The following is a 26,159-nucleotide window of genomic DNA, read 5'->3' on the forward strand; positions in this document are numbered from 1 at the left end:
TATCTTCTGCTGTTTGTGCATTTTTAGTTTTGTTTGATAGTCTATTTATCCCATAAATTAGGGCCCCTAACTTTGTCCCTATGTTTTTTCCCATGAACTTTATAGTTATAGGTTTTACATTTAGGTCTTTGATCCATTTTGAATTAGTTTTTGTGTACAGAATGAGGTATGGATCCTGTTTCATTTTTCTGCAAACGGATATCCAGTTTTGCCAGTACCATTTGTTAAAGAGACTATCTCTTCCCCATTTAATGGACTTCAACCCTTTGTCGAAAATCAGTTGTCCATAGGTGGGTAAATTTACTTCTGGGTTCTCAATTCTGTTCCATTGATTTATGACAATAAGCTTCTTGTACCTGTTCCTACCCAAGCAAGTGGCCAGATGAAGACTAAAGATGTACTTTTCATAAGGTTATAGATTCTTGTCCTAGATGGTAGTTTAGGAATACCAATTCTACATAAAAAGGATACCACTATTATTTCTTATGGTAATAAATGTACACACTATTTTGGCTATATAGCTTCTCTGGGGAAAAAATTATTTGGATTTTATACTTAGACAAGGCTCTAAAAACATTTAGGCATATTTATTAAGCTGCCCCCCCAAAAACCATATTCTTTGTATCTAGCATATAATTGGCACTAGAACAGAAAACAAAATTGTGTCACTTTGCATCCATATTTCCAAACAAAAATAGTAATAAGAAAACAAAGCAATGTTACAGAGTTTGTTTTTTTCCCCCTAAAATTATTCAAATTACCAAAACCTTTATATTTCTAAGGTAAAGTGCAAAGATATCAATTAAATGAATAGCTGGAACATGAAATAAATTTATCAATTTCAACAGATCATTATCAAATACTTAATAAAGTAGATGTTTGTTGGGACGAAGATGGACATATATTAGAGAAAAAAAATTAAAGCTTACTTGGCATTAAAAATAAAAGTATTGATGCTACTACTTACCAATGAATTTCTGACATTTAAAACATTCTTCTAGCCATTCTGGAGTCACTATGTGCTTTACTACAGAAATCGCCGTCAGAAACTTCACAGTGCGGGTCACTTTGCTGGCAATAAGATGTGTGCATTTCTGCACAGACTCAGCAACCTCACCGCCAAGAATATAGAGTTTCTAGAAGTTACATAGTTAGAATAGTTAGATCAGAAATGACAGAGTTAAAAATCTACAGAGCCGTATCAATAGTGCATGATGAATCAAGATTAGAATATGAATTCTCCATCACATATAAGCGATCACCTTTAAGAACAAATAAAACAGCCCGAGAATGATGCTACTTGTTTCATAGTAAAGAGTAAATATGCCCAGACTTTCTATACTAAACTGGTATTAATGAGGAACTATCTCTATTTTTAAAAAATGATAGCACAAAAACTGACTGAAAAGACACGAGCATATTAAAAAAGACCTCTTAACAACTAGGCTAAGATTTTAAGGTAGAAAAATTAAATGGTACTAAATTTATAATAGTGGCATTTATAATTTTTTCTTTTCCCTGAAGAAAAAATTAGGAGCAAAGTATATGACATCCAATGTGATACAGGTCAGCTCCCTCCCCCTCAAAAAAACAGAAACAAAACAAAATTCCATTATCCTTTGGGCTGTTATTTCAAAACGTAAATTTTAAATTTTGTTTCCATTTATTATCTAAACAAATAAACAAAACCCCGTTTGACTTAACCCTACTCAAGAAAACTATGGTCTAATCTGAACTTTAAGAAGCACAGTCACTCTTTTATGCTACATGTCTTTATTAAAATGATATTCGAGTAGCTTTGCAAATGTTCATATGACTACAAATATAATTCTATTTATATTTAAGACGTAGTCTACTCATCTTAATCGTATTTTTCTACTAATAAGAATGCAAGTAGTCAAATGGCTGAAGCGCACATGAAAAGATGATCAACATCATTAGTCTTTAGGGAAATGGAAATCAAAACCATGGGACACCACCGCACCCCAACTAAAATAGATAATCAGAAAAACAGAAACTAACAAGTGTTTGGAGCAGGAGAAATTGAAACCCTCGTGCACTGCTTGGTGGGACTATAAAATGGTACAGCCCCGTGGAAAACAGTTTGCTTTACAGCAGTATTCACAAAAGTCAAAAGGTAGAAATCACCTAAATGTCCATCAGCAGATGAATGGGTAAACAAAATGTGGTACATACATACAATGGACTATTACTCAGCCATAAGGAGCAAAGAAGTTCTGTTACATGCTGTAACACGGATGAACACTGAAACATGCTGAGTGAACTAAGTCAGTCACAAAGGGGTGATACAATTTCAGACGATTCCATTTATATGAAATATCTAGGATAGGCAAATGTATAGAGACCAAACTTATTAGTGGTTACTGGGGCCAGGAAGGAGACAGGAGAAAAGGGGAACACTGAGCTTCTGTGATGGGAAAATTTGGAATGGATAATGTTAATCATTGAACAACATGATAAACATAACTAATGTCAATGAATTGTACACATGAAGAAATGCTGAAAAGGCAAATGATTTGTTACATATATATTTACCACAATTAAAAAAATGTACATATATAGATATATATTAAAAAAAAAACAGTTTGGCATGGCAATTCCTCAAAAAGTTAAACACAGAATTACCACATGATCTAGCAATTCCACTCTAAGTATATACCCAAGAGAACTGAAAGCAGGGACTAAAACAGATACTTGTACACCAATGTTCATTGTAGCACTATTCACAAAAGCCAAAGTGTAGGGTAGAAACAGCCCAAGTGTCTGTCCACAGATAAATGGATAAATAAAATGTGGTATATCCATACAATGGAATATTATCCAGCCATAAAGAGAGATAAAGTTCTGATACATGCGATGACATGGATAAACCTGAGTGAAGTAAGTCAGAACAAAAGCACATATTTTATATGGTCCCACTTATATAAAACATCTAGAATAGGCAAATGTATAGAGACCAAATTTATTATTGGTTACTGAGGGCGCTAGGAGGTCGAATGGGAATTATTACTGAAGGGGTACTGACTTTCTGTTTGGGATGTTAAAAACTTTTGGAAATGCATAGCGGTGACAGTTGTACAACATGGAAAATGTAATTACTGTCACTGAGTTGTACACTTAAAAATGGTTAAAATGGCAAATTTTTGGTTAGGCATATTTTATAACAATAAAGTAAAAAAAAAAAAAAAAAGAAACCAAATATCTAAGTATGAAATATAGCACAGAACAAGGTGAGAACGTATTAACAATGTAATGTCTACTTACTGCTATAAATACTACTACAAATACTTTATAAATACACACTATAAAGACTATTTTAACAAGATATCCCTGATTAAATGTTAGTTTAAGAAACTGCTATCCCAAAGCAAATATATAGAGAAAGGTACATTGCTAAAAATTCTTACACAAAGTAGAATAAAAGCCCACCTTAATATACTGCTGAACTTGGACAGGCTCAAATCCAGTGAAAAGCACAAAAGGGGTCAATTCTGGTGTTAACTTTTTAGTGGGAGGTGGTATATCTTCAATTCTATAAGATAAATAAATGATTTTATTATTGACCTAAAATAAAAATTTTCTTTAGAAAACAAAGGAAGATTTTAATAAGCTTAAAGAACTTTCAGTGTGCATGATTTTCCTTAAAGGAAAAGGCAATGAGTTGCCTGTCCTTTCTGTGTGATTCTGCACCATGTATGCAAAGTCACGACCCCTGCCCCCAAAAGACAGTATATCTGAAAGCTCCAAAGGAAGTATTCAATTAACCAGTACTCTTCCTCTTCCTCATCAATCTCCCTCCCAATTAAAATTGAGAGGGGGAAAAAAAAAAAGACATTGAAAAGAAGGCAAATATTAGTCTCTTACATTTCACTTATTTTGCTAACTTAACCATTACTAATAGCTGCTCTTAATTTTTCTATCAAGTTTTTAAAATAACCTTTTATGACTTTGGCCACTCCTTGCTCTGACGCTCAACATCAACATAACTGGTGATATAAACAAGCTAAGGGAGTGTTCCCAGAGCACCCAGTATTTCTTTTTAGAATTCTAGCCTTTTGTCCTCCACCAGACTCTGGGAAAAAAGAAATTGTTTTACTCACGCATATCATTTTAAATTAAACATCTCAATCGTTCATATCTCCTTTGAATCTTTTTAAGTCCTACTTTTCAGCTTATAATTAAATGAGAAAGTCCAGATAAATTTTTTCAAAAGTTTATGGCATTTTGATCATAGCCTTAAACAAATATAATCACATAGTTAGGATTTTACAAAGAATCCGACAATTCAATTTGTTTTCTGGATGCAGGGAATGGAAAGAAGGAAAGATTAGGAGCAGGGGAGAGAAGAAAGATGAAGAAACTGGTAGTTGCAAAAGACTTAAAATTTAGGCAGTTAAACAGTACTGCACCAAACACAGTTTGGAAATAAGACTTATAAAATTAAGAAAAGAAACAAAGGTTCTTTGATCTGTTCCTCTATTTGTCAAGCCTTACTAATTAAATGACAAGCAGGACTGCTTTACTGACTAGCCCTTCCAACCATGTCTTCCCACAGCTGAGTGCACACACGGAGCTGAAGGCAGCATGCAGCCTTCGGTGTGCACACACCTGACTCCAAAAGGGTCCACGCCTCCTTCCCACCACAGTCAGTGTGGTCCTATCCCTCCTCCTCACCACACACTGGCAAACAGGGCAAACCTGAGAGGATTCCTCACCGAGAATATTGTTTCAGCATACCTAAAAATCAGTGGTGTTTAGTCACCTGCAGAGGCCTAGGGTTCCATGGCGTGTGTCACAGCCTGGGGTTCTAGACTTCCCACACCATTTTAACCATAGCAGCTTATGTTCTACATGCTGGGGGTTCTGGGTAAGATTCTACTTGAAGAAAAAGTTTCAATTAAAAAAAAAACAAAGACACTGGCTTGTCATCATCCACCAGTTGTCTCCAGCAATAAAATGAAATATAATCACAATAAAGTTGTGAAGCAAACAAAAAGCAAATCCTTTCAAATTCTAATTACTGTGAAAATTTTAAGAAACGTTCCCCAATTGCTGGCAGTTTTCCAAAAGATAACCACTCATTTAAAAAAAAAAAAAAAAGCCAATTTTTCATACCTGGCTCTTTTGGAAGAAGGCTGGATATTAGTTACTTCATTCTGTTTCACTTTGGGAGGTAATCTTACACCCTGTAATTAAAGTATTATTGTTTATTTAAATCAATAATCTCCCAAGTCATACAGCAGCTTCTACAAGATTTATGTATAAAATAAACTATCTGATCATCTGTAAGAATCAAGCTCGTCACCACACAAAACCAGTACTTGCCTAAAAAGATGGATAAAGCAAGCCAGAACCTGACGTTAACTATTCCAGACAGAACCTCCGTTATCATTTTTCAGTCTTCCTTCATTTACCAAATCCTATCAATTTCTTCAAAATGTCTTCATCCCTTCCTTTCCTTACCCCGCGTTACATATTGATACCTCAACTTTGAACTTTTAAGGACAACTTTATTTTCAAATATTTTGTTTTGTGTCCCAATTTGGAAAACATAATCACTGCAATTACATCCCTCTAAAAAAGATTATTCCTGAAACAGAAATTTCACCTATGAGGTAGCATAAAAGATACGACAATCAGGTCAATAATGTTACTAAGAGAAAAACAAGGTGCTGAAACTCACAACCTACTTCTCAGGCACAGTGTCCATATTCACTAGAAACAGCTGGAGGCCCTGACCTGGGAGCAGAAAGCCATGCCAAGCATGAGAAAGAGAGAAGGAAGGGGACAGTTCTCCCGTTTGGGATCTCTGCCAGTCAGCTTCTCAATTTTGCTCCTATACCTTGTTCACCCTTCCTGCAAACTTTAAACTCAGAGTTTTTCTTTTAAAAGAGACATTTAATTTGTATATGTTTTACTATTTAAAATAACTACCTCTTGATCTTATTAATTTATCTTAACTACCACTTACATTTTCTATAATACTGCTGCCATAACTAGACAACCAAAATAAATATAAGTGTATCTACATAAAATATCTAACATCCATTAACCTTTTCAGACATGGAGAGTCAAGCTTTACAACAACTTGTGGGAAGGTTTATACTTTTTCTTACTACCACTTTTACAAGAAAATCCCTAAACTCTACTTCAGCTAGGTTGGGCTCCTCCACATCACTACAACAAGTCAAGCTTTTTTCCAGTTTTGTCAGAAGGCTTTGTTAATATAATACTCTTTTGAGAAATCTGAACTCTCACGTTTAGGTGAGTGGCAGCAATGACAGAAACAAATGGCAGGATATATAAAAATGGTAAACTGGCTTCCTAGTCTCTTAGATGTTCCACTTTTAACTAAAGACACAAAGAGAAATCGACATCGGGAGCCCCTGAAATGATTTCAGAATATCAGCCATGTGGTTTTGGAAAAACTCTGGTGACTAATTTCCCAACTTGATCTTGGAAGCTACCCTCAAATTTCTTTCATCCAAATGAACCAGGAGAATATTTGCTTTTGCTGATGTGTCAGAGTTGGTCATGTTTTATTAAAATCATAATTACTAGTTTATACTAGGAAAATACATATGACATTATCATTAGTGGTTAAGAGCCTGGCTGCTAACCAAAAGGTCAGCAGTTCGAATCCACCAGTTGTTCCTTAACCTTATGCGGCAGTTCTACTCTGTCCTATAGGGTCACTATAAGTAGGAACCGACTGGATGACAATGGGTTTATACAAACTTAAGCCTTTAAATTACACTACTATCATGGAAATGATAAAAATACAATGAGGATGTGCCATTAAACAGTGAATATTAACAGTAGAGAAATTTAAGGTGAAAAATTAAATACTAATGCACTACTCATTCTACTTTATGGATAAGAATGCAGATAGCCCCTCCTCAAAAGATAGCTCTTATTTGTTAGTTTTGTGAACAGCAACCAATGTTATTCCAACTTCCAGAACAGCCTATCCTGAAAAGTTTATCAGAGACCTCAACCAATGTGCTGTGACATCCAACTTGGGACACTAGGAAAACATGCCCTCCTCCTTAAATTAGTTCTGTTACTGCTTTAGTTCTAATCTGTGGCCTAGAGTGGATAATGGGCCACCTAAATCAACTGATTGCTTCTAATGGTTCTTCTCCAAATTCTTGCCTTGCTAATCCTATGCAAAAACAGAAAGTAGTCTTAGGGTTTTATTCTGTTCTCCTAACCTTTAAGCAAATTACACAGCTCTGTGGAGTTCTTGAGAGAATTGCTAATAAGAGGGAAACTAGACAAGGGATTAAAAAGTATACTCCATCCAACTTTGCCCAAATAATGCTTCCTCACATGTGCATTTCTGACTGACAATATCAATAATTAAGAGGGAAAAAAAAGCAAACCTGGGGTATACTAAACATTTTATGACAGATGAGGAAGATATAGCCTTCATTTTGTTATCATGTTGACAAATTACCAAAAGAATTTTAAACGTAAATATACAATATTCCTACTACATTTTCATAATATAATAATATCCAAAGTAAGGTTATTAACTTGACATACCATCAACAATTCTGCTGACACTTTTAATGGAACTCTCCAAGCATCTAAAGAGAGAAATATGTTATTTTTACAACAACACATTGTTTAAACAGAACAGCTTTTTTGTAAAAGCCTTTTCTGGGCTGGTAATCCTAGACACATAGGTAACAAAGCTGACAACATTTAACAGGGATAAATATAAGTATTATACTTGAGTTGTAAGTTTTTTCCCAGTATAATAAGAAACAGCAAGCTATCCCTATGAAAGCTTGTTATCTATATGTAACACATTATGTATATGAAGTAACAGTAAGAAAAACAATAGCAAACAACAAAGCAAATGGCGTATGCAAATCAATAGCATTCATCATCCCACTGTGTGTTTTCGGGTTAGACTATTTCTAGAATATTGTGTCCAGTTCTGGATATCACACAAGCTGGCCTCTAACAAACCAGTCACGACCAGAGGTGGACAACATGAAGAAAACACATTAAATAAGGTATGGTTGAGGGAACAAGCATGTTTACCCTGGTGGGGAAGAGTAGACATGATGATCATATTTAAATACTTAAAGATGGACATCTATGAAAGAAGGACTGGTAGTCTTTATAGTAGTTCCAGAGTTAAAGTAAGACTAACAAGTACGTTAAAGAGGGCAGATTATGGGTCAAAATGAAGAGCTTTCTCACGATTAAAGCTTTCCAGCAATGAAAAAGTTGTCCTTAAAAGAGAGGATATTAAAGCTGGGCTTGAATGGTCATTTCTGAGTAATGTTCAATTCAGTAAATGCAGGATTAAAATTAAGTGTTGTAACTTACACAATGAGGATGGTTAAAACCTCAAGGAGTTTTGTAATAATTGAAAGGAGAAGTAGCAGGAATGGCATGCACACTACTACCTATCGCATAAGGCATAATGATGTCCACAATGTACCAGCAATTCACCAACGTACTGCAGTGACCAAGAGGAAAAGACATCAATTCTAACGTGAAACAGAAAGAGAGCAGGAAATGTGTTTCACAGCATAGGTGGCATTTTGTATAAACGATATCTGACTTGAGAGACAAGACTCAAAAGGCTTCTAAACGTTCTGTCCATCTCGAATCTATTCAAACAAAAACCTCAAACCAACAAAAGGCCCTGGGCAGAATGGGGAAGAGGAAGAAAGTGTGTGGAAAAAAAAACAAGAAATGAATTAAAAACTGACTGGAAAGCTAAAGCCAAGCTTGTTGGTTGTATATAAAGATGGCGGAAGCACTTTTAATACTTGCAGAAAAAGGGGCCTTTCATATTTTTGGCAAAAGCTCAGTAAAGTTTTACTTCAATATTGCTGCAATGACAATCACTCCAGAAATATCTTTTTATTTAAATACAAAGCATAGCATGTGCAATTTCACTTACCCAGAAGGTTTAGAACTAAATGCTGAGTAGGGGCAAATGGATCCTGCAGAGTGAACGCTGTGTAACGACTATACTGAATCTGCCTTAGTGCTTCAAAGTTTCCGAGAAGAATGTCACCAAGCCACTGGGCATTCACACATGGTATCCTCCATTCTTTGGCTTTCTCATACTTTAACCCAGTTGGTCTTTTTTTATTTTTTGGAAAAAACACATTTATCAAATGTTAGAGTTGTCTACTGTTCAAACAAAAGCCAATGAAAAGTACTTTCTCGTAATAGAAATGACAGGCATATCTTAGCAAAGTCCATAGTATCACTGTCTGGTAATTAAATGTATCCTTCGGTCCTCACACTCAACTATGAGACTACCTGCAAATACAATTTCTCTTAGTCTTATGTTTACCTTACTATTGCCTAATTTCATTAATTTAAATTTCCTTAATTCACATTAACTCATCTAATTTAATTAACGCAAATGTTTTATAGGTATTTCTGCTAACATTACTACGAATACCATTACTATTCTTTTAACAGATTTTTACATTCGTATTCAAATTTCTACCACAAAACCATGCATAATGAGAACTATAGAATTGTTGAAAAAACACAATACTGTGCATAAACTTAAGATTAAATATAGCTTCAAAATCCTGCTTACTCTTTACAGATGAGGACTGTGTTGCTGCGGCACAGATAACCCGTATACTTGGCACCCGCCAGGTAAGCCATTAACTTTAGGTCATCTCTGTCACTATCAACAAATCCAGTCACAGAAATAATCTAAGCCAAAAAAAAAAAAAGAGAACAGCAAACAGGGTGAATAACAAAGACAAATTCAAATCCAAATACTATTTCATTCACTTTTTAGGTAATATACGTATATGTATTCTCCCAGTTGCCATCAAGTAGATTTTGACTCATGGTGACCCCATGTGTCACAGTAAAACTGTGCTCCACAGGGTTTTCAAAGGCTGATTTTTCAGCATATATATATTTGTATATATTCATTCTCTAGCATTAAGGGAGACATTTAGTAGTATCATTACTAAGAATTTCAAGACCAAAATATTTTAATGGTTAAAATGTTACATACATAGCTTTTGTAGGGAGGAAAAAAAACAACAACACAAGGTTATCAAATACGGGAAGAAGACCTATTCTGTATTAATACGACATTGCTAAGATCATCTTAATGAAGTTATTTTGTTAAGCATACAGACAATAGTCAGTTCTTCATTCTCCTCACTGATCCCAATTTTGACAACACTGCAGTCAATCAAATATCTACTAGGCACAGGAAGCTGGGACTGTTAGAGGGGAATAAAAGAAAGACCAATTTGCTATGCTCAAGGCTCATAAACTGGGCCAGACAAAGTACACAGAGAAAACACACTAACTCAGAAGACAATACCAGAGATGTTAAGTCAGCACAGGATTATTTGCCAAAGAAAAATAATTATTAAAAAATAAAACTGAATAATTCTGCCTTACATGCTGTGAGCACGGCTTTCCTCCCGGTGGGAATGCCACTGGAAAATGAAGGGCTCGATGAGGTGGCACCATTTTCTTCTTTTTAAAGACTGTATTTAACCAGTGTGCAGTGATACATCTCTTCCTTTCTCTTATCGCCTATGAAACATGAAATTACAGGTTTGTTCTTTTTTTTTTCTGCTGCAGGATTAAATACAAATTGTGGTTGTATAACTACAACGCCATCTTTATTGGAAGCTCCCAAAATAAAACAAGACCATGAAGTCTAACACTCAGTTTATTAAGGTAACAAACTAAAACAGTGTAATTGGTTAATTTTAATACAGTCTCAAAATTTTATTATCTCTGTATAAATAAGAACCAGTAAAAGAGGAAAAAAAGTAACAAGTTTCATAACATTAAATGTCACTTTAATCGTAACTTGAGGTAACAGTTATAATCATGAAAACTAAAATTCTCCCATAAGAACACAGAAAAGAAAACAAACAAACCAAAAAAAAACAGCTGCTGTCAAGTTGGTTCTGACTCATGATGACACCATGTGTTTCAGAGTAGAACTGCTCTCCATAGGGTTTTCGATGGCTGTAATCTTTTGGAAGTAGACTGCTGGGCCTTCCGTCTGAGGCACCTCTGGGTGGATTCACATGGCCAACCTTTCGGTTAGTACCTGAGTGCTCAACCATCTGTATCACCCAGGGACTCCTTAAGAACACAGAGAGCCCCATATATCACAAGATATAAAAAAATGTAATTGTCTGCCTAAAATAACCATAGGGAAACAAACCTCACAAATATTTCTACATTTTTATTGAAAAGTAGATCCAGTCAATGGCTATGTTCCTAACAGGGGTCTCTTTGAGGTTGTTTATCATGTACACATTAACATCAGTCTGTCTACAAATAAATTTTTAAGAAAAGAGAAAAACAGAACGTCAGGGGATTAAAAACCCGCTTCAAATCCATTGCCGTCAAGTGAGACATAAGGTCTGGGATTCACAAAGGTATCTATCCTACCAAAGAATCAGTGAAAATTAATAAGAAGCAATTTTCCTATTTTGAGAAGTAGAATAAAGTTCTTTCCAAAAACAATAATCACTAGGATCTTAAGATTGCATATTAAAAAATTATATACCTGAGTATTGTGCTCTTTTAAGATCTGTATGAGATGAAACGGACAACTACCTGGGAGATTAGACAGGAACCGTAGGGGGCGGTGAGTTTATGTCAATGAGAGAGGAACAACTCAGAAAAGGAGGGTGAGGATGGCTGCACGACCCACAGAATGTAATCAACGTCACTGAACTGTCCATGTAGAAAGTGCTGAACTGGTGTATGTTCTGCTGTGTATATTCTCAACAAAAAATAAGTTTATAAACATAGACTTTGCTCAGACTCACAGTTGAGACTATTTTGCTTACCTGTGCATACATACTACTGACTTGACTTTCACAAAGAAGGTGTGTGCACCGACTAGTGAACGTGGGATCCACAGCGCCTCCATGTGCCTGAATGATCTAGACGTACAAAACACCCGAAGTTGTCATCAATTTTGAGTACTCAGGAGAATAGTGTAGAATTATAATTTCAAATAAGATGGCTATTAAAAAAATACCCATCACATATATTTTTAGTCTATTTCCCCGAAGTGTAACAAATACTTATCAGTTACCTTTACAGACTATTCTACCTAGCACTATAAAATGAAAATGAACTCCAACCCTCATTAATTTGAATTTACGAGGGGAAAGAGAACAAGAATGGAAAAGTTCTTCTAAAACAGGGTTTCTCAACCTCAACACTACCGACATTTTGGACCAGATAATTCTTTGCTGTGGGGTTGTCCTCTGCACTGTAAGGTATCTGGCAGTGTCCCTGACCCCTACCCACCAGAGGCCAGTTGCACTTCTCCTAATTGTGACAACTAAAAATGTCTTTAAGTACAAAGATGTTTCTCTCTTTCTCTCCCCCTAGTGACTGACTTCTAATGAACAGAATATGGTGGGAGCACAATGTGTAACTTCCAAGACTAAGTCGTAAAGACACTGTGGCTTCTTCTCTGCTCTCCATTTTAGACCAGTTACTCTGAGGGAAGTTGCCATGCCACAGGGGTACTCAAGCAGCACTATGGAGAGCTCAAGGGCCAGGAACTGAGGCCTCCTGACAGGAGTCACATGAGTGAGCCATCTAGGAAGAGGGTCCTCCAGCCCAAGTCGGGCCTTTGATTACTGCAGTCCCAGCCAATACCCTGGCTGCAGCCTCATGAGAGACCCTGAGTCCCGCCCACCCAGCTAAGTCACACCGGGATTTCTGACCCAGATGAGATACTATGAGATAATAAATGATGTTGTCTCAGTCATTTTGGGGGGTAATCTGTTACATGGCAATAGATAACTGATATAGTATATCTCTTCTCAATATGTTAAAATATATCCAGTAATCTATCAGTATCATTTTTCACTTGTGCTATTCCTCCCAGAATTCTGTCTTCCTGCTCCAACTTCGATGGGCTAATCTCTAGCCCTACTGCCACATCTATTTGGGATTTCCCTTCACCTTCATCCTAGGAATTACCTTTGCATCTGTGTCAGATACCCTATTTCTTGGATACTCTGTCTTCCTCTGCTGGCACGGTAGCCTCCCCAGGGTACATGGGAGGTAAATGTTTTGACCTTGCAAGTCTGAAAATATCTTTATTCTACACTCCCATTTGATTGGCAGGCTGGATATATTATTCTAGGCTGGAAATTATTTTCCCTCAGAATTTTGAAGAAATTGCTTGACTATCTTCAAGCTTCCAAGTGCTGTGTCTGAGATGCCTGATACCATCCTGATTCCTGATCGTTTAACGGTCTCCTCTCTATTGAGCTTTAAACATTTCTTTCTCTCAAGTGTTCTGAACTTTCACATTGCCTTAAAATTGCTCTCTTTTCATTCTCTTTCACTCTGGAAACTCATGTCCTTCAGTTGTAAGCTATTTTCTTTCATAATTCTCTTACCTCTGTTTTCTCTGTTCCAAAAATGTTGGATCTCTTAAACTAATCTCTATCTTTTAAAAAACCAACCAAACAAAAAATCTTTTCTCTACTAGCTTTTATATCCTTGACTTCTGTTCTACTTTTTAGGAGTTTCTAAACATTACCTTGTAACACTTCTATTACTGCTACTTCTTTTTTTTTAATTTCTGCAGTTGGATTCTCAAATATGCTTCTTAGCCCTCCCTCCTGCCACTGCCCTAGTTCAGGTTTTAGTAACATCTCTCAGTTGCCAACAACAGTCGTCTTCCTGGCCTCCCTCAAATTCAACATTTCACTATTTACAATGTACACGGGACGATTTTATCCTTCCCTTTTCCTGTATGCTTTAAAGACGAGGGGAAGAAAAGTCCAAACTCTATAATATGGCATATACATAAGGTCTGGGAAGATCTGGCCCCCGCCTTTATCTCTTGTCCCCACACCTCATACTCCACCACTGAGGAGTCAACACTTCACCGCTCTTCCTCAGCAATTTCTTCTGTCACATGCTTTTGCCTGTGCTGCTCCTACACTGGAAAATCCTGCCCCTACCTCTGACTCCCACTGACCCTTTAACATGCTGTTCAGGAATCACCTCTCCCAGGAGACTTTTCCTCAGTCCAATGGGTTAACATCCTTTCTCAGGGCTCTCATAATATCCTGTTCCTCTCTCTATCCCTGCACCCACCATACTGCCTCGTATTTACCTGTCTCTGCTTCTCCTGCTAGTCTACAGTTTTCTCAGTGTTTCTGTTTAGTCATATATCCCCTCGGCCTTGCAGCATGCCTGGCACATAGCAGGGGTTCAAATGCCAGCTAGGTGAATAAATCCCGCAGCTTAACAAAAAATGTACAACATTCTGAATGTACCGTCAACGTGTATTTGAAACGTACTTAAAATCCACTTAAAAAAATTCAACTCAGTTTTGATTTGTGGCATTTTAAGAAAAACACAATGCAAAATAACAGACTTCAGTTCTACAAATGTACTAGAAAAATGTTAAGGTGCATTCCAGCCTAGAGATTCTGGGATTTTCTACTAGCTTTAGAGAAACAGAAATGATTAAGACACATATAAATTGATGGCTTGTCTTATGTCACTGAAAATCTGATATTACTCCCACAGCCCCAGTCATACACAAATAATTAGTACTCTTCAGTATTTCAGAGCTGAAAAGAATCGTAAGAATGACAAAGGCCAACATCCTCATCATACACCTAAGAAAACTAAAGCTGAGAAAAGCAATTTGCCCGAGGACAATGTTAATAATAAAAATGCCCATAATATATCCACAACACATAAATGCATCTCAGTGAGTGCAGCTGAATGGATATAGTGAAGTCTACATTCATAAAGAAAAACCTTCAAATACAACGGCTTATTTCTTCCAGGCACAACCTCACCCTTTTCCAGGTGGCCAGCAACTGTTTATCAGACATCTGCTCTGGATAATCCGCAATCGCAAACACACATCCCAATAAGAAGCCTTCTTCTGGAACTAGAATAGAATGGTATAACAAAAAGAAAATCAAAACCCAAGGATCTACATGCATGAAAATAAACAGTGCATTTTGCTAAGTTAAATCTGAACTGATGAAGTTAATCATTCTTGCCCATGATGTATCCTACAGTGATGTCAGGAAGTTGCTAAAAAGAGACTAGCCTAATTGTCTACGTTAAATAATCATTAACTAATAAAACCAAAATCATTTATTCCTGGCCATTAAATAGTCTGAGTTGGCTCTTGTATTAGCCTTGATGTTCTAGGTAACACTAATATTCACTTTAGTATACGATGTCCCAAAGTACAAAAGTAAGTATAATTATTCCATTACAGTTCCATTCTTTGTTAGGTATGGGATTCACACTCTCCATTTTGTAGTAATTGTTTTGATATGAATCCTAACTCCACCTCCTAATACTCTCAAAGCATTCATGTTTAAGTATAAGTCAGGAGAAAGAAAGGAAAAAATCCACATTACTAACTCTCCACTGTTGGATCGTGCCCAAAAAGCGGCTGCTGCTGTGACTGCTGCTGCTGCTGGTGCTGCTGCTGTGGTTGCTGGGATGGAACCTGATGCTGTAGTGTCTGGGATGTTTGACTCAAGTGCTGTGCTGTTTGGTTCTGCATTTGCTGTTGCTGATGCTGTTGGTGTAGGCGTTGCAACTGCTGCTGCTGTAACTGATGCTGAATTTGCTGCTGCTGTTGCTGCTGTTGTAGCAGGTTCTGTTGCTGCCGCTGTAACTGTGCTAACTGTTGCTGTTGCAGTTGCTGTTGCTGCAGCTTATGTAACTGTTGCTGAAGGGCATGCTGTTGCTGGAATGGCTGTAGCTGTTGCTGAGGGCGATGCAGCTGCTGTTGAGGATGCAACTGTTGCTGTGGAAACTGTAGCTGTTGCTGTGTAAACTGATGCTGATGGACTTGCTGCTGCTGTGAAAACTGATGTGACTGTGGCTGGGGGTACGGTTGTTGAGAAATCTGTTGCTGCTGGAGCTGCATGAGCTGCTGGGGTTGAAGGTGTAAAACTGGGTGGTGCTGCTGCTGCTGCTGCTGCTGCTGCTGCTGCTGCTGCTGTGGGGTCTGATGCTGCTGCTGTAACATGTGTGTCTCTGGAGTTACTTTCACTTGGCTAAACAGCACTGCATTTGCATTTGTATGTCCCTGTTGGCTATGATTCACCTGCTGTTCTAAATTTTTTGTAGGTGCTGAAAGAGACTGTAAGATCTAGAAAACAAAAACAGGCAAAGTCATTATCAATAGTTTCTGAAATGCATTACTATTCTCTTAATCAAGAAAATAATAGTATATTGTACATGTTTCTTTACTATTCAATTAAACGTGAAACTTCAAACGACTGGAAGCTTCATAAACAATACTGTATCTGTCTTTTGTACTTATTAAGCATCACCAACATTAATAAAGCAACTAAATAAATTCAGATTCTAAGACCACCAAAATTTGAAACCTTATGAATAAAATGGATTAGCTAAGGAGTTAAAACTGACAAACACAAAAACACATACAGTCCATGTATTTTACAGGGGGTAGCAAAAAAAAAAAAAAAAAAATCAAAGTACTCTGTCCTACTTATTTCTAGGCCCTTCGGGAGTCTGTGTCTGTGGCACTCCCTTGCGTACAGCCATCTCTTCTCCAACCATCTCCCTTCAGTCACTGACACAGACCTCCCTCTTGACCAAGGAATGCTCTGGGGAATAACAAGCACGGAACGCATCTGGTAGTCACAGACTGGGTCTGTCCCCCAAGTCTTCTATCCACAGCTGTCATTTCCATTTCTTCCTGCCTTATGATCCAGAGCACGATAAAGAAAGTTCCCTGGTGAGAGTCACATATCAGGAATTCCTTCCAAACGAAAACCTGTGGCACAGCTATAAAGCCCGGAGTAGCTCAGACAGCAGCTAACACCATCATAGTTACCACCCTCTCGTCTTCATCTACTATCATCTGCTGTTTGTATTGGCATGTTACTCACAAGATGGACAGAAAAGACATCAAAAGGGGGTTGGTTTAAATGATAAAAATTCCCAACTGAAAAATCATCATTGCGGCTGGTAAATGATTCTTCCTCAAATGCGACTGGGCTCTTTTAGATAGGACAAAGATGTTACAAGCTAGAGAAAATCATACAAGTCAGTCTGCTATACCCGTCTTACTCATTCTGCATCACAATGACAGGGAGTAAGCTGAGTTATGTACATGTTGAGGGGGTGGGAGGGAAAGGCACAGTGAATCAGAAGATGCCCAACGAGGAGAGAATCAAAACCAAAGTTATTTTTATATCCTACACAGCACTGGATAAAACAAAAAGAAATGTGGCAATATGTTATACAATGAATTATGTGTAACATACTCAAATAACAAACATTGGAAGCAATTTCTATGGTCACGGAACTGGTAACAGATTTTGCTAAAGGTCAATCAATACAACTTAGCCCTATTAAAAGCATATTTATCATTTAAACAAAACTCAAGAAATTAAATTTTAACATTACCAAAACTAAACTTAAATCTCAACTTTTTTTTTAACATGTATTTCCACTTAAATAAGCAGACTCCCAAATGCAAATGTTATACTACCTCCAAGGATAATATATATTGGGTTTAGTGATGAAATAACTGACCCTGAAATTGAAGTAAATCAAACTCAAGAGCTTGAGCAAATCTGTCTTTGAAATCCCCTTATAGAAAAGGCACCTTTATAAGAAGATTTTTCAGAAACCCTTCAGCTGAATTTTAAACAGAAAACTGTTACTTAAACAAATATGTAAATAGCAGAGTAACTGTTACTTCTCTATACTTAAAAATTTTTTTAAAAATACCAAGTAAAATAGAAGTGAAAATCCACCCCCACCACACCAAGTAGTACAACAGTACTTGGTATGCTAACAATTGTCTGAAAAAGTGTACATGGGGAAGAGGCTGCGGGTATGGGACACCTGCTTGTACATATGCAGATCGGCTCTGGGCCAATATACAAGCAACTGGTAACCACAGTGGTTGCCTCTTGAGAGGGTAAACGTGAGTTATGGGTGGGAGGAAGTTTAACTTTCATGTCATATCCTTTAGCATCATTTGAATTATTTCTTTCACGAATGTATTATTTTTTAACCATCAGAAGTAAACAGCCCATATAAATTTTACGGGTAATAAGGAAATAAAACACCTGTCTGCCACAATGAACAGGGTCAAGCCAACTGTCTAGCACATACTCCTCCCCTCTCTGCACCTGCCAACCCCAGATTCAAGAGGAGCTCTGAACTGTACGCAGGGCCTGCACCAACAAAGGGATCAGATAGTGGGGGGAGGAATGCCTGGAGTCAGGGCTGTTCCTCTCAGCACTTTCATTCCTCACTGGAGTGGCCAGGGAAACACCAGGCTGGGGTGTCCATGACCCGACAGGGCCAAGGGAGACCTGGGGGTGACAGGAGGGCAACCTAAGAGCTGTTTCTATTACGGGCTTTAGAATGAAACATTCAAAAGGGTCCATGGTGGATGTGGAGATTGAGGACAACAGCCCCGGCTGGGAACGTGGAAGGGACAATCCGCATCTGGAATCAAGAGGGAGCGGGGATAGGAGGTGTAGGTCTGGCTGAGCAGCTGGCACCCGGGAGTAACACCTCTACTTGCCTGATCATTCCCGAACCCTGGCCTTACTGAAAACTTACGTTAGTCCTGAAGAACGTAAGATAGTCAAGAATTTAACTTCTCAATCATGTAATTGTGCCATCCTGTAAACAATAACTTCGCATGAACGTCCAACTTGAATTTATTTTTCCTTCACTACTTTCACATTTCTTATTTAAATCACTTAATACTAAGTGCCACAATATATAAAGCATGATACATACCACATGGCTCCTAACTACTAAACGTGCAATTTAAACAGAATTTTCATGGTTAGCTATGTTTTCCCCCGATCTAATTTTAAACTAGATCTGTATTATATTTCTAACATTTAAAAAATTCATTTTCTTTGCATTTAGCAGCAAAATGTCCTAATATTCTCTTACACTGCTGAAAAACTCTCAGAACACAGCAACTGTTCTCATTACGGATCAAATCCATTCACTTACTAGAAGGAGCCTTCCTATTCTTCCACCTTTAAAGTGCACAGCTGAGTACGTGACAAGTTCCTCTTACAAGGACATCTTACCTACAAGATGATTTCAAAAGCAGACATGTGTCCACACTCTCTGGTGTATTCACTTATTTCCAGTTCATACTAGACTGTTGTTATCACTACATGTGAACAAAAGCTGAGGAACCATGGATTTAAACCAAAAGCCACTGCATTTGAAAAATACAGAATACAGTAGAAATGACCAGCAATTGATCAATGGTGCTTTCTACACTGCAAATAAATGAAGAGCAAAGAATATTTCTATTCTAAGTGGGTGACTTCCCTTCATAATTTTGCAACTAAAGAAAGGAAGAAAATAACATTTCTTGAGCTGTCAGAGGATTTATACATTATTTCATATATTCATGTATTCTCATATCGCCCAACTAAAATAGAGATTTTAGTCCATGAACAAGCACTCCAGGTCTCACATGCCCAGTCGCTCCTGAAGCAGGTCTAACTGGGTGCTCCAGGTCTTCTCCTGGAACTCGCTCACCACTCCCCACTGCAGTCAGTGGCATCACTACTCCTCTAGTCTCTTAGACCAATTATTTCAGAATTATCTTCACCTCTAGCCTATCATTCTTTAGCACCTTCATTTCCTATTTGTTACTAAGTCCTTTTGGCTTTCCAATACTACTTTATAACCATCACTCCTCTGCCTTCTACTAAAACTTCTGTTCCTTTGAAACTATGTTATGTGGTTTTATCACTCACGACCCTTCCTGGGTGCTAATGTACATGGACCAGCTGTATAAGACGCTCAAGCGTTGGAAAGTGTTGGAAACAGGTCTTTCTTTGCACTTCATCTTTTACCTTTAACTTACATGACTTCAATACTCACATGGAAAATCTTTCTGGACATGCCTAGCTTTTAGTTCTTTGACCACCTCGTCTCAATGACCTTCTCTACTCTACTGCGGCCACTAATTCCCAATCACGTCCTAGACCTGTAGTCAGTAGCAAACTCAAATCTACCTACAGGAACCAGGCAGGTAACAAAGTGTGATGGGAAGTAGGAGTAATCAAATATGGAGTGGTGGGAACTGAAGCACACTCAACAGATCTCACTTAAAAAGGGGCAGCTGCTCCTCAGCTCCAAGAACTACTACTTGCAGGACTTCTGGAATGCAAGCTCAATGCTTTATTAGATGATCCACCCCTCAAAGATAGGTCAGAAATTCAACTTTTGCGGAAAATGTCATGATTTTTTTGGCCAAACTTAAAAGTATAAGGCAGAATACAGCCTATGGGTTACTGGTTTGCAACCTCAATTCTCTAAGTTTCATCACCCAAAGCCACCGTACCTCCCAAGTTGCTAATTCAAATATACCAATCTGACCAAATCTGGTTTTCCATCTGGGTTGCCAGTGTAACTATTACCATTATGACTGGTCTTCATCTTCATGGGAATTCCAAGCCCCTGATCCCTCCACTTTCTCCCTATCCAGATTGGATTCCTTGTGTTCATTCTTGTTAATATCACCAACCTAAACTGGTGCTATGTTTGGCGCTCTTGTCTTCCCAATCTCTATATCAACTATTTTAAAAGCTTATCATCTTTCTAAAATCTTCTCTCTCTTCTCCTACACTCTATCCACCTTGCCTCACACTATCTTAACTTTCTTCCTTCTAATATCTAAAGGATGTGTTTTCTTTTACCTTACTCTGCATCCCATCCCCTTCAACTTTCTCAAGAAGCATGTACTATCGATTACTCATTGCTCAACCTCTCGTTAAAAAAGAAAGGAAGTAAAGAAGGTAGAGAGGGAGAGAGGGAGGAAAGTCCACCCCTGATTTACTGTCTTCCACTGGCCTTCCACTGGCCACTATCATACAATGTCTCTTCCCTTTTATAGCTTAACTTCTTGAAAACTGTCTACGTTTCTTGGATCCATTTCATCACCTTCTACAGTAATTTCAATTTGTCTTCAACCTCCACTGCCCTAACAAAACTCTCTTGCCAAGATCAAAGACCTCCATGTTGACAAATATAATGAATACTTTCCAGTTTCACATCTCTGAATCTGACCTATCTGCAGTACTGGACACAATTGATCACTGTCTTCCCAGAAACACTCTTATCCCTGGGCTTCGGCGATAACATATTATCTATTTTTCTCTTGAACTCTTTGGCTCCTTCTTCCGAGATTCATTTATTGACTATCTCTAAATCTTCAACTTTTTTTTCAATTTTCAAATGTATGAGTGTTTGCCATTGATTTCTCTAGATTAGTGATTCTCAAAACGTGATCTATGGCCCATCCTCCTAGCAGACAGCAAACGGATCCAAAAACTGTTAAGTTCTTTTTTAATTCCAACAAGGGAATGACTAACAATTCTGTAGACTTATTTTTATGTGTAACTAAGAACAGCTTATGAACCCTGGTGGCACAATGTTTAAGTGCTTGGCTGCTAACTGAAAGGTTGGCGGTTTGAACCTGTCCAGAGGCTCCACAGGAGAAAAGACCTGGCAATCTGTTCCTCTAAAAGATTACAGTGTAGGAAATCCTATGGGGCCGTTCTACTGTCACATGGGGTGACTGCGTCAGAATTGACTCAAAGGCACACGACAACACAAGAGCAAGTGTGGACAATCTACCGAGTAAAGGGGGGGTTACTAAATTCATAAATTTAACTTAGACTTTTCAGTAAATTTACCAACAAACAATTCAATATTCTATCAAGAAATCTTGCTACTATGCAATGTTTGACAATGCTGCAGAACTCCTAGTATGCAGGCATACAAGCAGATAGAATTCCTATAGGTTTCATAATGCAATTTTGAGTTAGTCACTACTTTTCTGCTTCAAGTCATGCCACTAAATTATAACTAAACATGTTTTACCTTCATCATTTTCAATTTAGTTGGCTATGAATTGGCTAGCCTTACACTGTATAAGGATGCATATTTCAATAAACTAACTTTTTTTGTCTATAATGTTCTTATAGTTAAGCTTTAACGCATGTGTGCACTCAGATTCAAATAGTTATCATCCACATCCACATTATAAACGTGCTTCTATGATGACACTTTATAAACCTCAAGTCCTTCCACTGAAAGTGGGGATATGTGGAATACTGGGCCACCAGTTCAGACTGCTCCTATACTCCATAAAGCTGTTTTTCTAAGACTACGCTGTTACTCAGAAAATAAGAAATATGAAACGAAAGTGTGCCAGAGCAAGGTGAGCCTGCAGACTGATCCTAAGAGCTAGATGGGATGTTCCACTGACTCTCAGATGTCAGGGTTCCTCAGAACTTTGCCCTGAACTCTCTTCTTGCTGTGCCATCTCATCCAGTTCCAAGCTTCAACCAGCATCATTTCAGCTAATTCTGTCTCTAGCAGAGACCTTTAGTATTAGAGCCAAGCACATAGATCCAACTACTTACTAGACATCTCCACTTGGATTTATCAGACACCTCAAACCCAACACGTCTAAAAAGGAACTCAGTTTTAAAACCTGTAGCTCTTCCAATGTCCCTTTTCTCCAAAATGGTACCATCATTCAGTTGCTCAAAACAGAAAGCTGGGTCCTATCCTTAACTCCTTTTTCTCTCAAACCCCATACCAACAGCCTTTTACCTGGTCTCTGCTGCCACTCTTGCCCCTCTACAATACATTCTTGACATAACACCTATCAAATCTCATCTAATCCCTGCTCAAAGCCGCCCAATGGCTTCCTTACAATAAAATTGATAATCCTTACCATGGACTACAAGGCCCTATATGACAAGGCCCCCACGACATCATTCCTAGCACACATTCACCTCATTTACTAAGCTTAAGCCTCCTTAACATTCTTTTGATAGAACACAACAAATTCACTCCCACTTTGGGTCTTTATAGTTGCTGTTCCTTTTGCCTACAACTCTTTGGTCTCAGTTCTCCCTATGAACCCCTTGTCATTTAACTGATTTAAGTCACCTCCTTCATGAGAACTTCTCTGACAACCAAATCCAAAATAGCATTCTCCCCCACCCTATACACACTTTGCTATTATATGACTCTTTCTTTTCTTCAAAACATCTATAACTATCAAGTCATTTTGCTTGTATTTGTCTGATTATTGTCAGTATCTACACCTCAAATGAGAGCAGGAAATTTGTCTTTCTTATTTCCTATTTTATTCCCAATGCCTAGAAAGTGCCTGGAAAACAATAGTCCATATACTACCCTCAACTACCCTTCTTTCTATCTTAAATCGAAAAACACTACTTGAAAATTTTAAGATTCATCTGTATCAACAAGTTCCATGTCATAAACTTAAAACTGAGATTAAGGATTATTTGGTGAATAAATGAATTTATATTATTTATTTACCATGAAGTTCATCATAAGCAAATAAGGAATAACAAAAAAAAAAAAAACCCAAACCAGTTGCCGTCATTTCGATTCTGACTGCTAGCAACCCTACAGGACAGATTAGAAATGCCCCATAGTGTTTCCAAGGAGTGGCTGGTGGATTTGAACTGCCAACCTTTTGGTTAGCAGCTGTTTAACTCTTAACTATTGCACTACCAGAGCTCCAAATAAGGAATAGCTGGTAAACTTCATTCTTCTCTTGGCTGATACTACTAATTTTAGACTAAGAGCGGAAACCCTTTTTCAAGGGAGAGCACTTTATCACTGCTATCCTGGTTCTACTCAGTTGTGTTAGGTCTTCAACTTAAGTGCACATTGCGCACACTGCTATCTTTCTTATGACAGAATTTATTACACTCCAAAATATATGACTATAAAATAGATTCTCATTACTTGACGGACACAAGTAAATGTTGCTTGTAAGTTATTTAGTCTGAAGCAGAAAATAAATTGAAAAAAACTATACCAAAACACATTATAAAATCCAATATATAAATTTTTGCTTTTTAAAGAGTGACTTACATGTGCTACATTTGATGGTCGGTTAATCTGCTGAATGTCAGCATTATTAGTAATATTTCTCAATGTCCGCACAGCTGGACTCCAAGAAGCTATCATTTCTGATCTTTCAGAGCTTTGGAGATTTTGTCCCGAAGCCATTAAAGCACCTCGGGCGTCAGGAGGCAACATGTGCCCTGGGGCCGGTGGGACACTGGCACATAGATTAATCAGTCCAGGCCCCTCTCCCTGAGGTAGTCTGCATTTCGCCGCAGCTAACGGTGGGGCTTCAGCTGGGGTCCAGTTTAAATTTCTCTCTTGTTTTTCAGGTGATGAATCTGAAGAATCATCAAACATTAATTCCCCTTTAGATTTCTCAGTGCTTGATTTGGGTGAAAACTGTTGGTCACCTGAAGGTGATCCTTCTTGAGAGCTGACAGGGCTTGATTTTTCATCTGTACTCCCCTCATTTTGAGAATCCTGTTCCTCATTTTCCACCTCCTCCTCCTCTTCCTCTTCTTCCTCTTCATAAATAATCAGGCGAGGGTGATAAAATGCTTCATCCTTTTTAGTTTTATCAGCTATGGAATCCAGGACCCAGTCAGGTGTCACAATTTTAATGCTTGCTCGCTTAAAAGCATATTCATATTTTTCCTGTGAGTAAAGCACAAACAAAAACAAAGCTGTAAATTTTATTAAATTTCTCAGAATTGTGCATTAAAAAAAAAATTTAGCAGAGGGATGCGTTGGAAAAGTTCAGCAACTGTTATTGCCATTATATACAAAAGAAAAGTTTAATCTCCTTTTAGATATACGACATTGAGCAAAAAAGTTGAAACGAACCATTATCAATGATGACAGGAAATGTCTTCTCTGCCATAGTAGTCCTAAAAGAGTCTGTTTATAAATTATATTTCAAATTCAAAAGTATAGCTAGGGATTTTTTGGAAAATTATAAAATCACTCACTGATAATGTTTACAAAGCTGATCTTCCATGGTAACGGAATTATGTGGTAGAGTACCTTCAATATACACACAAGTGTGGGTGACTTTTCATGGGAATGCTCCCTTAATCAATTATCTAGTATTTACCGAGTACTTTCTATATGCCAAGTAATACTAGGGGTTTAGGAGCCCTGGTGGCATAGTGGTTAACCAAAAGTGCTGGCAGTTCAAATCCACCAGTTGCTCCTTGGAGCAGTTCTACTCTGTCCGGTAGGGTTGCTATGAGTCGGAACCGACTCGACAGCACCCAACAACAACAACTAGGGGTTTGGAGACACAAAGCATGCATCTCTGACCTAGATAGAGGTTCACAATTTAATTCTGAAAAGAAATCAAATATGCAATGAGAATATAATATAAAACCAAGTGTTCGGTGACATACACGGTAACGAGACTGCAAAAGGATTTCACCGTGAGCTACAGCACTCAAGAAAAGACTCACTGCAGGGTAAGATTTGGCTGAGACATGAGTGATGATAATTTGCATAGCAGAAAAAGGGGAGGAGAAAATACAGCACAATGGAAAAAATGTGCATGCAACATATTATAAGCAGTGCTAAAAGGTAAAGGGCTCTTCAACTGGTATGTATAATGTGAAGGTCAAGATGGAATGAATACCAAAGGAAAAAGGAAATAAACGTAAATTTTTAAATAAGAGCAACAGGATAAAGTAGCTCTAAAAAAAAAGATTTTGTAAACATGGTTCAGTTAATTCATACAATCTCACACATCTGCTTCTAAAAGCTCAGTATGTAATAGCAATTGTCTGGCAAACACATGATTAGGGCTGTAAACCTAAACCCATTTCCTGTTGTAGAGACCAAAGGCAATCTTTGTTGTTTATGGTCTGGGTAAGTATTATGTTCCACAGGGCTGTACAGGAAGTAGTAGGATATGGAATTGCTGCTTTTAGTTGTCTCGTTCTTTGTGGAGAATTAGTGTTAAGAATGTGAAGTGCTATAAAGCTGGGAGACTTATTTCTTGGGAAAGAGTAAGAGCTACATAATGCAAGCGATTTCACTTTCTGTTATTTTTGAGTCTGTTTTTTAAAAATATTTTTAAAATACAAGCAAAACTTAGTCATGGAAGAATGCTTATGAATAAAAAGCTAAACAAAAGGAAAATGAACATAATCATAACAATTATACTGACCAGAAATTACCACACTTAACATTTTTAGTATATAGTCTTAATT

At 37.6% G+C, this 26,159-nt stretch overlaps 1 protein-coding gene across 4 annotated transcripts in view; it reads right to left on the reverse strand.

Moving 5' to 3' along the window:
- Window positions 1–26,159, reverse strand: part of PAXIP1 (PAX interacting protein 1) — a 64,506-nt gene that overhangs the window by 14,190 nt on the left and 24,157 nt on the right. For all 4 annotated transcript variants that reach the window (XM_004372783.2, XM_023727974.1, XM_023727976.1 and 1 more), the window contains 11 exons: window positions 23,983–24,612; window positions 15,442–16,180; window positions 14,859–14,953; window positions 11,859–11,954; window positions 10,441–10,578; window positions 9,608–9,729; window positions 8,951–9,135; window positions 7,570–7,613; window positions 5,137–5,207; window positions 3,451–3,553; window positions 968–1,136 (listed from right to left, as the gene is read on the reverse strand). In XM_004372783.2, the coding sequence (XP_004372840.2) occupies window positions 968–1,136; window positions 3,451–3,553; window positions 5,137–5,207; window positions 7,570–7,613; window positions 8,951–9,135; window positions 9,608–9,729; window positions 10,441–10,578; window positions 11,859–11,954; window positions 14,859–14,953; window positions 15,442–16,180; window positions 23,983–24,612 (2,392 nt within the window). The remainder of the gene's footprint in view (window positions 1–967; window positions 1,137–3,450; window positions 3,554–5,136; window positions 5,208–7,569; window positions 7,614–8,950; window positions 9,136–9,607; window positions 9,730–10,440; window positions 10,579–11,858; window positions 11,955–14,858; window positions 14,954–15,441; window positions 16,181–23,982; window positions 24,613–26,159) is intronic.

The sequence above is a fragment of the Trichechus manatus genome, unplaced genomic scaffold (genome assembly GCF_000243295.1).
Source record: "Trichechus manatus latirostris isolate Lorelei unplaced genomic scaffold, TriManLat1.0 scaffold00020, whole genome shotgun sequence".
In the NCBI taxonomy this organism is placed as follows: domain Eukaryota; kingdom Metazoa; phylum Chordata; class Mammalia; order Sirenia; family Trichechidae; genus Trichechus; species Trichechus manatus.